The sequence below is a fragment of the Coregonus lavaretus genome (genome assembly GCF_964263955.1).
Source record: "Coregonus lavaretus genome assembly, chromosome: 12".
Classification (NCBI taxonomy): Eukaryota; Metazoa; Chordata; class Actinopteri; order Salmoniformes; family Salmonidae; genus Coregonus; species Coregonus lavaretus.
In genome coordinates, this window is record NC_139999.1 from 44,282,642 (window position 1) to 44,300,901 (window position 18,260).

General features: G+C 42.5%; 1 protein-coding gene across 1 annotated transcript in view; it reads left to right on the forward strand.

Annotated features, from left to right (window-relative positions):
* Nucleotides 1-18,260, forward strand: part of LOC311138994 (plasma membrane calcium-transporting ATPase 1-like) — a 138,864-nt gene that overhangs the window by 111,621 nt on the left and 8,983 nt on the right. Inside the window, exon 22 of the mRNA XM_084173815.1 lies at nt 5,993-6,175. Coding sequence (XP_084029941.1) covers nt 5,993-6,175 — 183 coding nt within the window. The remainder of the gene's footprint in view (nt 1-5,992; nt 6,176-18,260) is intronic.

An 18,260-nucleotide genomic window follows, 5' to 3' on the forward strand; every position in this document is an offset into this window, starting at 1 on the left:
AAGCTTTTGTCTGGGGAAAAATGTATCCATAACTGTTATAGGAGTCTACCGTCCTCCCTCGGCATTCGAGGAGTTAACTAGTTTGTTACGAAATCAGAAGTTATTATCCTGGGTGACCTGAATTATGATTGGGAAATGCAGGCTTCAGACAATCTAAAAAAAACATGTATAATGATCTAAACCTAACCCAGCTGGTGACTAAGCCTACACGGTCCAACCCAAAAGCTCCTTCAAAGTCAACTCTGATTGATCTTATCTTAACGAATACACCAGAGAAATATGTTTCTACTGGTGTCTTCGCCCAAGACATTAGTGAGCATTAACAGTTGTTTGTGTTAGAGATGTGAGAATATAAAAATCTAAACCTTGTGTCATCACAAAGAGGAACTTAAAAAACTTCAGCTTTCTTACACAGTCTTTATTTTAGTGACCTTGATTGTTTTTTCCAGCTAAATTCTGGAAAACTGTCAAATCCCTGAAGGGTTCTACTTCCTCCTCTCTGCCACAACAAATTAATTCAGACACTGGCCTCCTTACGGAAAAAATGCCATCATTGATGCATTTAATCACCATTTTATTTCAGCGGGCTATCTCTTTGAAATAACTTCTAAGCCTATTCACAATGATATTGGGTTGGATGCTGATAGGGGAAACTTGCTGAATGATCAGAGAAATTATAGTCAAAGCTTTTCTTTTAGGCTATTTACAGAAAAATAAGTCCTGGATGCTTTGCTAGCAATAGACAACAAGAATTCCACAGGGGGCGACCAATTGGATCCTGGTCTGCTTAAGTGTAAAGCGCCCATCATTGTTGGCTCAATGACCCACATTTTTTTATTTAACATTGTTATCAGGAAATATTCCAAAAGTATGGAAATCAGCTCTTGTGCTGCCACTCCATAAGGGCAGGGATAGTAGTGATCTTAATAATTATCGCCCCATTTCAAGGCCTCCTTGTCTAGCTAAGATTCTTGAATCCTTGGTAAATGTACAACTTTGCTCTTTTTTATCTGAGAAATGAATTTAGAATGTAAACCAATCAGGATTTAGGCCTGGGCATAGCACTATTACAGCAACCACTTCAGTTGTTAATGATCTTGGCAATGCTTTAGACACTAAAATGAAATGTGCTGCTTTGTTTGTGGACCTGTCAAAAGCTTTTGATACTGTTGCTCATGCTATTTTATTGACTAAGTTGTCCTCGATAGGCCTGAGCGCTGATGCCTGTTAATCTTTTCATGATTATCTTTGTGACAGAACTCAGGCCATCGTGATTGATGGTGTTGTCTGAATTTCTTGAAGTGCATAAAGGTGTACCACAGGGGTTGATTTTAGGACCTATTCTCTTCACTATTTATATAAACACCATTTGTCAATCTGTTTAAAATGGTAAACTTCATCTATATGCAGATGATACTATTATGTATGCTATTGCCCCGACTGTTGATCTGGCAGTGTCAAACTACAGTCAGATGTTATAGCTATGCAGGAATCCCTTGCTGATTTAAAACGTGTGCTTAATGCGACCAAAAACTAAATTCATGTGGTTTTAAAACTCTCGTAAGAATTTATCAGATGAATTACATGTTCACTCATTAGATGGTTCTCCAATTGAACGTGTTCCCGCATATAAATACTTAGGCATTTGGATTGATATGGATTTGACATTTAACAAACATATGGATGAGCTGGTTAAGAAGCTAAGATTTTAAGTTGGCTTTTTCTACAAAAACAGATCGTACCTTTCTCTAAGCAGTAGGAAGCAGATTATTCAGTCAACATTTTTATCTATTCTTGATTATGGTGATACCATAGTGCCCTTCATTTTGTTACAGGTGACAGTTTTGATACTCATCACTGTATCATGCATGGTTTAGTGATGCTTGCCTCGAAGCAAGCGTAGAAGGAATTTAGCTTGTCTGGTAGGCCAGCGTAACTGAGCAGCTGGGTTTCCCTTTGTAATCCGTGATAGCCCTGCCCATTCCGATGAGCATCAGAGCCGGTGTAGTAGGATTCACTCTGAGTCCTGTGTTGACACTTTGCATGTTGGATGGCTCGTCGGAGGTCATAGTGGGATTTTTTATAAGCGTCCAGATTAGTGTTCCGCTCCTTGAAAGTGGCAGCTCTAGCCTTTAGCTCAGTGCGGATGCTTCCTGTAATCCATGGCTTCTGGTTGGGATATGTACGTACGGTCACTGTGTGGACGACATTGTCGATGAACTTATTAATGAAGCCGGTGACTGATGTGGTAAACTCCTCAATGCCATCGGATGAATCCCGGAACATATTGTACTCTTTGCTAGCGAAACAGTCCTGTAGCTTAGCATCCGCTTCATCAGACCACTTCCATATTGGGCGTGTCACTGGTACTTCCTGTTTGAGTTTTTGCTTGTAAGCTGGAATCAGGAGGATATTGTTATGGTCAGATTTGCCAAATGGAGGACGAGGGAGAGCTTTGTATGCATTTCTGTGTGTGGAGTAAAGGTGATCAAGAGTTTTTTTTCACCTCTAGTTGCACAGGTGACATGCTGGCAGATATTAGGTGAGACTTATTTAAGTTTCCCTGCATTAAAATCAGCGGCTACTATGAGCGCTGCCTCTGGATGAGCATTTGTAGAACTGTGTTTGTAGAACTCAATTTAATCTTGTCTTTACTAATAGGTCAAATTAGTTTCGATTTAGAATGGTCCATTATCAAATGGGCAGGAACAGGGGCAGGGGAAAAAAGGCATGTCATCCGTATGCACTCCAATAGCGAATGGAGGCCACTTTCCCGCTGGTTCATTTTTCACTCATGTTGGGTAGGCTATTCCGGTTATTTCACTCCATGCATCAACCACTGTTTGAGGAGCATGCAGCCTCTCACCGGCAGTAGGTGATATTCCGCCCAAACTCTGTATGCCATGGGCTCTCCAACCCTGTTCCTGCAGCTACCCAGTGCTTAATTTGGGAAACCGAGTGAAATCTGTCCGGGAACATCAATAGTAACATGTTTTCACAACTTAACATTAAACTGTTGACAGCCCCTCTTTCTGCGCGCTTGAGAAAGGAATGAAGGAGAGAGGGGAGGAGATGGAAAGACACAGTGCTGAGATATTCTGTAGCTAAAGGTAATGTGTCAGCCTATTAACTATGAAAATATAAAAATGCCCTATTACTAGGCTATTCAAAATCAAATACAAATGCACTGTAGGCCTAATTTTAGGCTAACTCTAAATTTGTTTAATTTAGGCTACCAATTATGAACCAAAGAGATTATTATTATTTATTTTTATGTTTTTCTGCCTTGCTTAATATGTTTAGGCTATGTATTGTATAACATCACAATCATTATTTTAATTCAGGTTTTCTTTCCTACTTGGGCTCATATATAGGCCTATGCTTATGCATAAGCTCTAATATGCATATGGAGTTTTGAATTAATCATCACATTAGAAAGCACTGTCCATGGCGTTGTGTTAGGCTTTGAAACAACATTCAAAACGACCATGTTTTCCACTCAGTTTCAACATGTTGTAGAATTTCTTAGTTCAAATTGATCTATCACAGTGAGGTGAGTTTTTTTTTTTTAAGCACATATTGTTTTGATGATAAGTGTTTGATGTGATTTTCGATTGCATTTTCATTCATGTCAGAGTGGTTAGAGGGACAATAGAGCCCTGAGTGCCAGGCCATTAGTGACCTGATGATTGTTAGCAAATTGGATACTACTAACATGTGTCCAGAGTGCATAAGGGGAGATTAACGTGACTCAACGGTCACGTGGAATTTTACCGCGGTCATGACTCATGACTGCCAGTGTGGCGGTAATATGGTCACCGCAACAGCCATAGGTGAGAGGTTTTGGAGGCATGATCTGTGTGCATCTGAAACTTTCTCACTCATCATTATTCATACATGATTATCCATTCATGTAGAAGTGTTCAGAAACATATTATATTATTATCTACAATAAAGGTGACTCCCCCCCCCCCCCCCTCAAATCGTTGGAGCATGGACTCTACAAGGTGTCAAAAGTGTCCCAGAGGGATGCTGAACCATGTTGACTCTAATGCATACTTTTGACTAAATGTAGTACACTTTCAAAAGGGGTGGACTAAATTAAAGTGCATTCATTTCTAAATGGTAAAACAGATATGTATGAAAATACCCTCAAATAAAAGGTGAAATTCTGTACTTTTGCCTCATATAAAACATTTGATCTCAAATCTAAAATGCTAGACTATAGAGACATTAAACGTTTTAGCTTCACTGTCCAAATAAATACATAGGGGAGTGCCTTCAGAAAGTATTCACACCCCTTGACTTTTTCCACATTTGGTTGTGTTACAAAGTGGGATTAAAATTGATTTAATTGTCATTTTTGGTCAACGATTTACACAAAATACTGTCAAAGTGGAAGGAAAATTATAAATAATTGTTTAAATAAATGGAAAATAAAATACTAATATATCTCGATTAGACAAGACTCCTGAGGCAATGCATGTTAGAATCACCTTTGGCAGTGATTACAGCTGTGAGTCTTTCTGGGTAAGTCTCTAACAGCTTTACACACCTGGATTGTACAATATTTGCCCATTATTCTTAAAAAAATGTGTCAAGCTCTGTCAAGTTGGTTGTTGATCATTGCTAGACAGCCATTTTCAAGTCTTGCCATATATCTTCAAGCCAATTTAAGTCAAAAGTGTAACTAGGCCACTCGGGAACATTCAACGTCATCTTGGTAAGAAACTCTAGTGTATATTTGACCTTGTGTTTTAGGTTATTGTCCTGCTGGAAGGTGAATTTGTCTCCCAGTATCTGTTGGAAAGCAGACTGGACCAGGTTTTCCTCTAGGATTTTGCCTGTGCTTAGCTCCATTCCGTTTCTTTTTATCCTCAAACTCCCTAGTCCTTGTCGATTACAAGCATACCCATGGTCCTCTGTAGCTCAATTGGTAGAGCATGGCGCTTGTAACGCCAGGGTAGTGGGTTCGATCCCCGGGACCACCCATACGTAAAAATGTATGCACACATGACTGTAAATCGCTTTGGATAAAAGCGTCTGCTAAATGGCATATTATTATTATATTATAACATGATGCAGCCATCACTTTAAAAAAGAGTGGTACTCAGTGGTGTGTTGTTGGATTTGCCTCAAACATAACGCTTTGTATTCAGGGCATAAAGTATATTTATTTTCCACATTTTTTGCAGTTTTACTTTAGTGCCTTATTACAAGCAGGATGCATGTTTTGGAATATTTGTATTCTGTACAAGCTCCCTTCTTTTCACTGTCATTTATGTTAGTATTGTGGAGTAACTACAATGTTGTTTAGCCATCCTCAGTTATCTCCTATCACAACTATTAAACTCTGTAACTGTTTTAAAATCACCATTGGCCTCATGGTGAAATCCTTCAGTGGTTTCCTTCCTCGCCGGCAACTGATTTAGGAAGGGTACCTGTATCTTTGTAGTGACTGGGTTTATTGATACACCATCCAAAGTGTAAAATTAATAACTGCACCATGCTCAAAGGGATATTCAATGTCTGTATGTTTTTTTATATACCCATCTACCAATAGGTGCCCTTTGCGAACCATAGGAAAACCTCCCTGGTATTTGTGGTTGAAACTGTGTGTTGAATTCACTGCTCGACTTAGGGACCTTACAGATCATTGTATGTGTGGGGTACAGAGATGGTGTAGTCATTTCAAAATAATGTTAAACACTAGTATTGGACACAGAGTGAGTCCATGCAACTTATTATGGGACTTATGGGACTTGTCCTGAAAAAGTCAAGGTATGTGAATACTTTCTGAAGGCACTGTATGTGGCTCTGAATGTTAATGCGCCAAATTGACTGTTCTCATGTGCACTGCTCTCTCTCTTCCCAGCTGATCTCTACCTTTCCCCACGACAATCATACAGCATTATTACAGGGTATGTAACTACTGCTACTGTGCTGAGTGAGATATGTTTATTAAAACATTCTCTCTTCCTCTTTCCTCCAGCTGATCACAGCTATCCCCACCCACCGCCTGAAGTTCCTAAAGGAGGCTGGCCACGGCACCCATAAGGAGGATGTCCCTGAAAACGAGATGAACGAGGGGGATGATGAGATCGACCATGCTGAGATGGAGCTCCGTAGGGGACAGGTCCTCTGGTTCAGGGGCCTCAACCGCATCCAGACTCAGGTACGCACTGGGGGTCCTCAACTACCATCACCTGCTTTCGCTTTAGCAGCCCCAGCCCCCCCCCCACCCCCCCCCCCCCTCTCTCCTTCCTTTACTTCCAGTCCCCTCCAGGGGTTCCACAGGTATAGGAGGAGAAGAAGAGAGGAGAAGAACATCTATAAGGGGTTGATAGGATTGGATACTCCTCTCCCTCTCTCCCCCCCTCCCCCCTCCCTCCCTTTCCCCCATCTCTCCCCGCCAGCATTCACAGGTAAAGACAAAAGCTACAGAAGATCTGCAATGCGATGAGAGGAAGGGATATACTTCCCCCTTGTCCTCCCTGTTGTTAGGAGCTTTAACCTGCTGTCTGTTCTCCAGGTGTAGTGGTCCTGTCAAACGGAAGAAGAAGACAACATGGTTCTTCACCATGACTGTCTTGATAACTGTCGTGCTGGTATTATGTGGTTGTTTCAGCCTCCTTGTTTAAATTCAGTCATTCTAAGTTAGCCTGGGTACCAGTCTGTTTAGCTAACATTCCACTCCTTGTACTCTGTGTAATGTGCCAAAGATTTTGCAATGACACAGAGTACAAGGAGTGGAATGTTAGCTGAACAGACTGGTACCCAGGCAAGTTCTAAGTCTCTCTGAAAGTTAAGAGTTTTTCTCTTGATAAGAGTTGTCTCTGAATAACTGGGTTGTAAATGTATTTTACTTTTGCCTCCTGTGAAGACAGACAGGTGTGTGTTTTCGTCTGAGGGAGACAGCCTGATTGCAACCTGACAATGGGACTGTGACACAGAGTCTGATGGCTGGGCTTTGATTTCCTGTCACAGTGTCACCTCTGTCTCTACTGTCTAACATGTCACCCCCTAGCTGGATAGCTCTCTAACTAAGTGATCCCTAAAATGGTGGATCGGGATCCAGATGGGTAATATCAGAAGGAGATCAGATACCAGGGGCTGAATGTATCAAGTGTTGCAGGGTAGTAACTGATCTAGGATCAGTTCTGCCTTTTCGATCACAATGAATAAGATTATATGGATAGAGGGGAGCTGATCCTGCATCAGCACTCCTACTCTGAGACGCTTTGTGAATATGGGCCCTGGGATGTAAGGTGTCAGTAGCTCTGGGCCCTTAGGGGTGGGGGAGTGGAAACCCTACCTGGTCACTTGTGACTCTGACACACTGGAGACCTGCCTGTAGCGATAGTCACTACCCACCAACACAACTAGACATATCTCTATATAATCTGATGGAGAGTTATAATGGATGACTCTCAGCCTCATACTAATACTGCTGTTGCTGCTACTGAGGCTTCTCTCTCTCTCTCTCTCTCTCTCTCTATTCAACTCTGTTTCACTGTCTTGGTGTACACAGCCTTAGGGTGTGTGATGGGAGATGGGGAGCAGAAACACACTTACTGCCTGTTGTGCACACACACACACACACACACACACACACACACACACACACACACACACACACACACACCATCGGCTTGCTTATATTTAGAGACTGTATTCAAATAGAGCTTTTCACCAGGTCTCCAATTGCTTTATGTAGTGGGACACACACACACACCCTTTAACTGCTGGGGGATTCCACAGGGTCTCCTTCGCTGTGGGTGCATAGGAAGGAGTGTTTTGTAGCTCTATCCCACACACATATACACGCCAGAGGTGGTCACATACATAGAAACCCCACCCGCAGCGCACACACACTGCCTGCAGCACACACACTGGACCACCACTGCTAAATTGTCTGTGTGTGTATATATACATTACCAGTCAAAAGTTTGGACACACCTACTCATTCAAGGGTTTTTCTTTATTTTTACAATTTTTTACATTGTAGAATAATAGTGAAGACATCAAAACTATGAAATAACACATATGGAATCATGTAGTAACCAAAAAACAAATCAAAATATACACTACCGTTCAAAAGTTTGGTCACTTAGACATTATTTTGTCCATTAAAATAACATCAAATTGATCAGAAATACAGTGTAGACATTGTTAATGTTGTAAATGGCTATTGTAGCTGGAAACAGCAGATTTTTTTTATGGAATATCTAAATAGATGTACAGAGGCCCATTATCAGCAACCATCAGTCCTGTGTTCCAATGGCACGTTGTGTTTGCTAATCCAAGTGTATCATTTTAAAAGGCTAATTGATCAGTAGAAAACCCTTTTGCAATTATTTTAGCACAGCTGAAAACTGTTGGGCTGATTTAAAGAAGCAATAAAACGGGCCTTCTTGAGACTAGTTGAGTATCTGGAGCATCAGCAATTGTGGGTTCGATTACAGAATCAAAATGGCCAGAAACAAATAACTTTCTTCTGAAACTCATCAGTCTATTCTTGTTCTGAGAAATGAAGGCTATTCCATGCGAGAAATTGCCAAGAAACTGAAGATCTCGTACAACGCTGTGTACTACTCCCTTCACAGAACAGCGCAAACTGGCTCTAACCAGATTAGAAAGAGGAGTGGGAGGCCCCGGTGCACAACTGAGCAAGAGGACAAATACATTAGTGTCTAGTTTGAGAAACAGATGCCTCACAGGTCCTCAACTGGCAGCTTCATTAAATAGTACCCGCAAAACACCAGTCTCAACGTCAACAGTGAAGAGGCGACTCCGGGATGCTTACCTTCTAGGCAGAGTTGCAAAGAAAAAGCCATATCTCAGACTGGCCAATAAAAAGAAAATATTAAGATGGGCAGTCTGAGATACAACTTTTTCTTTGCAACTCTGCCAAGAAGGTCAGCATCCTGGAGTCGCCTCTTTACTGTTGACGTTGAGACTAGTGTTTTGCGGGTACTATTTAATGAAGCTGCCAATAGCCTTCATTTCTCAGAACAAGAATAGACTGACAAGTTTCAGAAGAAAGTTATTTGTTTCTGGCCATTTTGAGCCTGTAATCGAACCCACAATTGCTGATGCTCCAGATACTCAACTAGTCTCAAGAAGGCCCGTTTTATTGCTTCTTTAATCAGCACAACAGTTTTCAGCTGTGCTAACATAATTGCAAAAGGGTTTTCTAATGATCAATTAGCCTTTTAAAATGATAAACTTGGATTAGCAAACACAACGTGCCATTGGAACACAGGACTGATGGTTGCTGATAATGGGCCTCTGTACGCCTATGTAGATATTCCATAAAAAATCAGCCGTTTCCAGCTACAATAGCCATTTACAACATTAACAATGTCTACACTGTATTTCTGATCAATTTGATGTTATTTTAATGGGCAAAACAATTGCTTTTCTTTCGAAAACAAGGACATTTCTAAGTCAACCCAAACTTTTGAACGGTAGTGTATACAGTTGAAGTTGGAAGTTTACATACACCTTAGCCAAATACATTTAAACTCAGTTTTTCACAATTACTGACATTTAATCCTAGTAAAAATTCCCTGTCTTAGGTCAGTTAGGGTCACCATTTTATTTTAAGAATGTGAAATGTCAGAATATGTTAGAGAGGGATTTCTTTCAGCTTTTATTTATTTCATCACATTCCCAGTGGGTCAGAAGTTTACATACACTCAATTAGTATTTGGTAGCATTACCTTTAAATTGTTTAACTTGGGTCAAACGTTTCGGGTAACCTTCCACAAGCTTCCCACAATAAGTTGGGTGAATTTTGGCCCATTCCTCCTGACAGAGCTGGTGTAACTGAGTCAGGTTTGTAGGCCTCCTTGCTCGCACACGCTTTTTCAGTTCTGCCACAAATGTTCTATATGTTTGAGGTCAGGGCTTTGTGATGGCCACTCCACTACTTTGACTTTGTTGTCCTTAAGCCATTTTGCCACAACTTTGGAAGTATGCTTGGGGTCATTGTCCATTTGGAAGACCCATTTGCGACCAAGCTTTAACTTCCTGACTGATGTCTTGAGATGTTGCTTCAATATATCCACATACTTTTCCTTCCTCATGATGCCATCTATTTTGTGAAGTGCACCAGTCCCTCCTGCAGCAGAGCACCCCCGCAGCATGATGCTGCCACCCCCGTGCTTCACGGTTGGGATGGTGTTCTCTGGCTTGTTCTCTGGCCCCCTTTTTCCTCCAAACATAACGATGGTCATTATGGCCAAACAGTTCTATTTTTGTTTCATCAGACCAGAGGACATTTCTCCAAAAAGTACGATCTTTGTCCCCATGTGCAGTTGCAAACCGTAGTCTGTCTTTTTTATGGCGGTTTTGGAGCAGTGGCTTCTTCCTTGCTGAGCAGCCTTTCAGGTTATGTCAATATAGGACTAGTTTTACTGTGGATATAGATACTTTTGTACCTGTTTCCTCCAGCATCTTCACAAGGTTCTTTGCTGTTGTTCTGGCATTGATTTGCACTTTTCGCACCAAAGTACGTTCATCTCTAGGAGACAGAACAAGTCTCCTTCCTGAGCGGTATGACGGCTGCGTGGTCCCATGGTGTTTATACTTGCGTACTATTGTTTGTACAGATGAACGTGGTACCTTCAGGCGTTTGGAATTTGCTCCCAAGGATGAACCAGACTTGTGGAGGTCTACAATTTTCATACTGAGGTCTTGGCTGATTTATTTTGATTTTCCCATGATGTCAAGCAAAGAGGCACTGAGTTTGAAGTTAGTCCTTGAAATACATCCACAGGTACATCTCCAATTGACTCAAATGATGTCAATTAGCCTATCAGAAGCTTCTAAAGCAATGACATCATTTTCTGGAATTTTCCAAGCTGTTTAAAGGCACAGTCAACTTAGTGTATGTAAACTTCTGACCCACTGGAATTGTGATACAGTGAATTATAAGTGAAATAATCTGTCTGTAAACAATCGTTGGAAAAATTACTTGTGCCATGCACAAAGTAGATGTCCTAACCGATTTGCCAAAACTATAGTTTGTTAACAAGAAATATGTGGAGTGGTTGAAAAACGAGTTTTAATGACTCCAACCTAAGTGTATGTAAACCTCCGACTTCAACTGTATATGTATGTATGTATGTATGTATGTATGTATGTATGTATGTATGTATGTATGTATGTATGTATGTATGTATGTATGTATGTATGTATGTATGTATGTATGTATGTATGTATGTATGTATGTATGTATGTATGTATATATATATATATATATTTGTGTGTGTGTGTATATATATTACATTTAATACATTTTGGGATGGTAAAACTTTTTCAGTGTAAAATTAAATGACTACAACCAGATATAAAGTATGTAGAAAAGATAGTGGACCTATATATTTATGAGATCATCTTTCAGAACTAACAACCACCAGAATAAAAACTACACAGTCAGGGAGAATCTGAAATTCCAAAACATTTCATGGAATGGGCCACTTTCATGTTTGAGGCACTCGGATAGCAGCATAAGCCATGGCAAATGTGTAGAATTGCAGGAAACTAGCTTTTAACTGTACAATTTCATCTTGGCCCCATGGCAAAATGTGTAGAATTGCAGGAAATGTGTTGCATGGGCCACCGCTGCACAAACAAATCCTAGGGGCAAGACTGATGGAGGAAGAAAGGAAGCTGAGGTCCATTGTGTCCATACCTACACACAGACACATACACACACACACACACAGCGCAGTAGAGCTAGCACCACTCCCATTCACTCTGCCCACCAGATTTCACAGCTACTCTTCCTGGGGTCCAGCCAAATTAAGGCAGTTATATACAATTAAAAACATTACAATACATTTCACAACAGATTTCACAGCACATTAAGTGTGTGCCCTCAGGCCACTACTCTACTATCACATATCTACAAACAGAATCCATGTGTGTATAGTGCGTATGTTATCATGTGTGCGTGTGTCTGTGCTTGTGTGTGTGTCTCTTCACAGTCCCCGCTGTTCCATAAGGTGTATTTTTATCTGTTTTTTTAAAATAGGATTTTACTGCTTGCATGAGTTACTTGATGTGGAATAGAGTTCCATGTAGCCATGGCTCTATCTAGTACTGTGCACCCCCCATAGTCTGTTCTGGACTTGGGGACTGTGAAGAGACCTCTGGTGGTATGTCTTGTGGGGTATGCTGTGTGCTAGTAGTTTAAACAGACAGCTCGGTGCATTCAACATGTCAATACTTCTCACAAATATAAGTAGAGATTAAGTCAATCTCTCCTACTTTGAGCCAGGAGAGATTTACATGCAAATTATTAATGTTAGCTCTCCATGTACATATATGGGCTGCCCTGTTCTGGGCCATTTGTACAGTAGTCCAGCTGCAACAAAACTAGGGCCTGTAGGACATGCCTTGTTGATAGCAATGTTACGAAAGCAGAGATGAGCTTTATTATGGACAGACCTCTCCCCATCTTAGCTACTGTTGCATCAATATGTTTTGACCATGACAGTTTACAATCCAGGGTTACTCCAAGCAGTTTAGTCTCCTCAACTTGCTCAATTTCCAAATTATTCATTACAAGATTTAGTTGAGGTTTAGGGTTTAGTGAATGATTTGTTCCAAATACATTGATTTTAGTCTTTGAAATGTTTAGAACTAACAGTAGAGAACATCGGGGTTTCTTTTTTAGTTGTTTTCTCAAAACAAACCTAAAAGGTGTTTGTGTTCCCCTTTAGAATACCACCTCTTCTCTCTCCATGTGTTTTAGAATGGCCCATTCTTCCTGACAATGCATCAGCCAAATTGGGTCCTTTCTTCGGAGTGTGAGCGGGATTATTAGGCTGTGATGCTACAATAGAGTGGGCCTATGGAGACATTTCCAGAAGGCAAGCTTTGGTTCAGCAGTGCCGCTCTCTCCCCTCCTACAGGAGTGAGCTAGGGGCAATCGTAGCGCTAGCATGTCCAGAGGCTATTCCTCTGTGTCCCTATGGGCTTCATTAGCCTTCGCTAACGCTGAAACAACATACCTGCAGCAAGACCCCTGTAGAGTGGGCGAAGGATGATTAGATTGTTGTTGTGTTATTTGGATGTAAACATATATGTCCCTCTTGTACAGTGGGTCAAAAATAATTCTGGCTTTTCCTAGATGGAGAGTCTTTCTCAGTCTGCCTTGGGGGTGCAGAGAGGGGGAGGTGGGGTGCTTTAACGTTCTTCTTTTTAACTCTTCCATTATCTACAGGGCTGTGGCAGACTCCAGTCCTATCTCTCTGGTGTCTCTCACTCACTCACTCACTTCACTCACTCACTCACTCACTCACTCACTCACTCACTCACTCCAGAAGTCTATACTGTTTGGGCACCCTGTAACTAACCTTCTACCCTCTTCTTCAACTGAAATATGCAACTCTCTCTCAAATATGTTTATCTCTTCTTGAATTAATTGATCTCTCTCTCTTCTCGTCCTTCTCTATCCCTCTGCTATTATACATTAACTGTAATCCTTTATGATGGAAAGACTCTCGATATGATTGACCAGAATAATAAATAAATATATGTTTTGTCTTTATATTATGTTAGAGGTATTTCATAGTATGTGTGTAGATTTAGAACTAAATAACAACATGTTTTACTGTTGACACATTTTCTTCATTTATTGGGATACAACGCCATAATTGGCACTTCTTATTCGTTGCTTCCAAGTTGGTTTCTGTGTCGTTCGCTCCGGATTTTAAATCCCATTCCGATGTTCCACTTCCTCAGCCCAATTTCCCTATTTATCACCCTCTTCCCCTCCTCTCTCATCCTCCCTTTCTCCCTCCATCACACTGATAAAGGAAGTTCTGAGAGGAGAAGCAGTAGAGCGTTCTCTTACTCTCTTTCTCCTGGGGAGGGAGAATAGAAGGATGGGAGAAAGGTGGGGGGGGGGTGACGGAGAGAGGCAGTGAGGTAATTAGGTCCTTATCTCCCCTTCTGACTCCCCTCCCTCCCCTCTGTCTAATCCTGGTGGGCTGTGCGGTGCAGTTGTATGTGTGTCAGCACGGCTGGTTAGTCAAACACAACCAGGACATAATTGGCAAGAGGAGGACGACTTCGCACCAAACTTATCAGTGGCCTATAGGAACACTCTCTGTCTGCCATCTTCGTTTGTTTCCCTCCCTCGCTCCTGCCGGTGCCCTCAACCTTTCCTCTGTCACAAAAATAATATTCCCCCTTTCATTCAGTGGCAGGCCTTCCAGTCCTCTCCCTCTCCATTCATCATCCCACTCTTCCTCCATCTCTCCAATCCCCCCCTTCTGTCCCTTCCAACTAACGAGTTGGGGATTTTCTCTATTTTTCAATAACCATTTTTTCTGCTCTGCCCATACAATGTTTCTTTCTGCTATCTTTCCCCTCCTCTCTCTCTTTTTTCTCTCCCTTTCTCTTTATCTCTCCCTCTCTCTCCCCTCTCTTCTTGCCCCTTCTCTCTTTCTTTCTCTCCCTACGTCTCTGTCTCTTCTGACTATGCTGTGGGCTGTTGTTTGCAGATGGACGTGGTCTATACATTCCAGACGGGTCAGGCTCCGGTCCCGGGGGCATTGAGACGCCAGCCCTCTGTGGTCAGCCAGCACAACGACGCCAAAACTGTCTCTAGCCCCACCCACGTAGGGCTTTCCTCTTCCTCCCTGTCTGCCAACTCTGCCGGGGCCCCGCCCCTTCCTGCAGCCGCCGCCGCTGCTTCCCCCTCCACTGCAGGCAGTGAGTGAGCGGTTGCAATAGCGACCCCTTAACAACAAGCTATCTTTTCTCTGCCGCCTCCTCCTCCTCCCTCTCCTCCAATCAGAATGCTGAATGCTGCATGACTGACTGACTGTTTGATTTCTTGATTGAATTGCTGACATGCCGTCATTACCCCAGCCACAGCCTGCCGATGCCTGCTGACTACTTCCTCTCTATGATTCTCTGTCTTTCTCTTTTTCTATGTCTGTTTCGTTCCCTTTCTCTGTCTTATTGTTTTATTTTCTCTCTCTCGCTCTCTCTCTTTCTTTCTCCTGCTCTTTCACATATTCTCTCCCCCTTCTATTGAACTCATTTACTTGCTGGCTACTACACAGACAGACCGTCCTGCATCCTCGATTCACTCTGCATCTCTCCTATGGCTTCCCCAGTGCATCGTGGGGGTTGGAGTTCTCCAAACTCCTAATATGATCTGCATGTATTAACACTGGTGAGACCTCGCCGTGAGACGAGATCAACCTAAAATCATTGGCAGGAAATACAAAGAGCCAAATCTGTCTCATTCCTGACTCTGAAAATCTCATCATCTGGAATCCTGACGTCCATTTTATTTCCCTGGCTGTGGTCGGTCCGGCAATACAGCGGCCTCGGTAGAGAGATAATTGGACAGGCTAATCTCACACAGGATATAATCTGAACAGGTTAAATCCCGCAGGCAGGCTCTAATCTGAGAGGCTGTTATCTGAGGCAGGGCCCAGGAGGTCTCACTAGGGTTAATAGCGAAGGGTTAAATGCATTTTGTAATAACTGTGCATCACTCCATTTCCTGAGCTGCCTCTGCACTTCTCTCTCTCTCTCTCTCTCTCTCTCTGTGTGTGTGTGTGTGTGTGTGTGGGGGGTAGTATTTTTCAGATTCTTCTTTTCTCGTTCCAGTGGCTACATATCAGAAAGCATGCCTTTTCCACCTTCTCTCCAACTGTTACTAAGGACACATAGGGCATCTTAAAGGGCTAGCCACAGTCACAGTTCATTGGCTGGTAGCTCAGCCATCTCCAGCTCTGAGAATACATGTGTGGAAAAGGAGAGAGTCAATGTATGACTTGAATGAGTGTGTGAGTGATTCTGTGTCAGACGTGATGTAGTCATTTGTGTGGTTAGTGTATAGAGTGTCCATTAGTTCTGGTGATGGTGTTGGACTGTTTTAGTAAGAGAGATGAGCTAAGGAGTGTGAGCTATGATAATCAGCTTCCTCTGTACGGATGAGAGGGACAGAGGGATGGGGGATGACCTTGCCCTTCACTAGGGGGAGAGACGGAGAGGTGAGAGGGGAGAAAAGGGGGAGGGGGACGTCATTCCTCACACCACGACACAGCACTGCCTCTCCCCCCCAGAGACACACACATGCCGTCTGCCAAGCAACAGAGTCCTGAGAGACACGCACACACACACACACACACACACACACACACACACACACACACACACACACACACACCCTCAGAGGGCTGCAAGGAGATGGCTGACAGATGCTGCAGCTACTCCCTTCTCTCTCCTTCCCCCTTTCTCTAGTTCTCGCTCTCTATCCTCCAGTTGCCCCCTAACTCATATGTATGGATGATGCACTCTCGTTCTTTCTTCTCATCCCTCTCTCTTCTCCCTTGCGCTCAATCTCTCTTTCTTTTTCTGTCTCTTTTGTCTTGTCATCTTTCTGTCTTCTTCATCTCATCCCTCTCTCTTCTCCCTCTCTCTATGTCAGTCCACTATTCAGGGAGGACTTATGACTCAGTGTGTGTTTTTTTGTTTTTTTTTAAATTGGCTGGCAACCCCAGTGCTGACTTCTTCCTCCATGGCAGCCTCTGCATCTCACTCTGCTTTTTTCTCACTAAAAGGGATTCATGGGGAAGAAAGATAGCCGTATATTTCTACCACAGTTTGTTATGTAAAAAGGGTGATGGATGCCTGCGGTACACTGGTGTATCTTGGCAACCGCCAACAAGCTCACACGAGAGGCACGCAGAGATCAGATAGATATGAGAGGACTTAGAAACCTAGAGAAGTACACACAAAAGTAGACACACATGTTAGAGGACTTAAAACCCTGGGCTTAAAGAGGAAGTGTTGTAGAGACACTCGTCACACACTGAGGTTCTGGAGTGAAGGAAGAGGTGGTGCAGATAACGGATTTGCAAACCGAACTAAAGTCTCTGGAAAAAGTGTGAATATGATTAAAGAAATAAAAGATTATTAGGAGTGAAGAATATGGGAAATATCGAAGTATATGAAATAGGTCATGTAAGACAGAATACAAAGTGGAATTGAAATAGCTGTTATTTTTTCCATAACTCGTAGGAATTTGTATCAGCTTTAAGGCTCTCGGAGTGTTCAGCCAAGCTGTCACCTTTTACCTTTCACCCCTGACCCCTATCCCCAGTCTATGCACACATTTAGAGCTGCTGGAAGGTGGCCGTTTAACATGATCACTTCTTTTTGATCCAATTGCTGCAAGCCCTGATTCTCACCCTTTTCCTCTTTTTCTTATTAATGCCTTTCATTCTCTGTTTTCTCTCATACTATTCCCGATGTTTCACTCCTTCATCTCTAGTTCTGAATATGTTTTGCTTCTCTCACTCTGCAGTATATTTCCATCCTCTCCCACTCTTCTGTCTTTCCACTCCTCTGTCTCCCTCTCTTCTCCTCCCAGGACTCTCTCTATTCTGACTACAGGGTAACAATAACAGACCAAAGAGCAAAGGAGGGAATCCGACCAGTGGTATTCATCCTGGATTTACCATGTTTATTTGTGTGTGTCCGTGCGTGCATATGCGTGCGTACGTGTGTGTGACTATTTTCTTCCTGGCACGGAAATGGAGAAATGAAAATGGAAATACATTTTGTTAGACATCACAATGCTGTCTTAAACAAAGACACACACACACACAGCCAGAGAAGTCTGCCTGAAATAATAATTTAAATATCAAGACTCAACACAGAGACAGAGATTGCTGATTGAATAGTCTGTAGAGATGAGGCCCACATACAGTCCACCAAAGTGGAGCTCATTTCTCATCATAATCAGCCGCATCATGCCAGAGAACGCTGTGGAAATGCTTAGATTTGACCCTTTTTCCATTTTTCTTAGTTGTCTCTCTCTCTCTCTCATACACACACACTTAGTCCCTCTGCCAGCCAGCGGTGCTCATTTTCACACCTCTGATGTATAGGGTCATCCTCTGTAGCTCAGCTGGTAGAGCACGGTGCTTGTAACGCCATGGTAGTGGGTTCGATCCCCGGGACCACCCATACACAAAAATGTATGCACACATGACTGTAAGTCGCTTTGGATAAAAGTGTCTGCTAAATGGCATATTATATCATATTATATTATAGGGGCCTGCACAGTCATCTCTCTCTCTCTCTGTAACACGCTGTGTTCTCCTCCTGGGCCTGACTGAGAGCTGAGGGCCTGTAGCAGAACGCATGTCAGCTCTTCTTAACCACTCCTGTCTGGCTGACATCTTACCCCTGTCTGGCTGACGTCTTACCCCTGT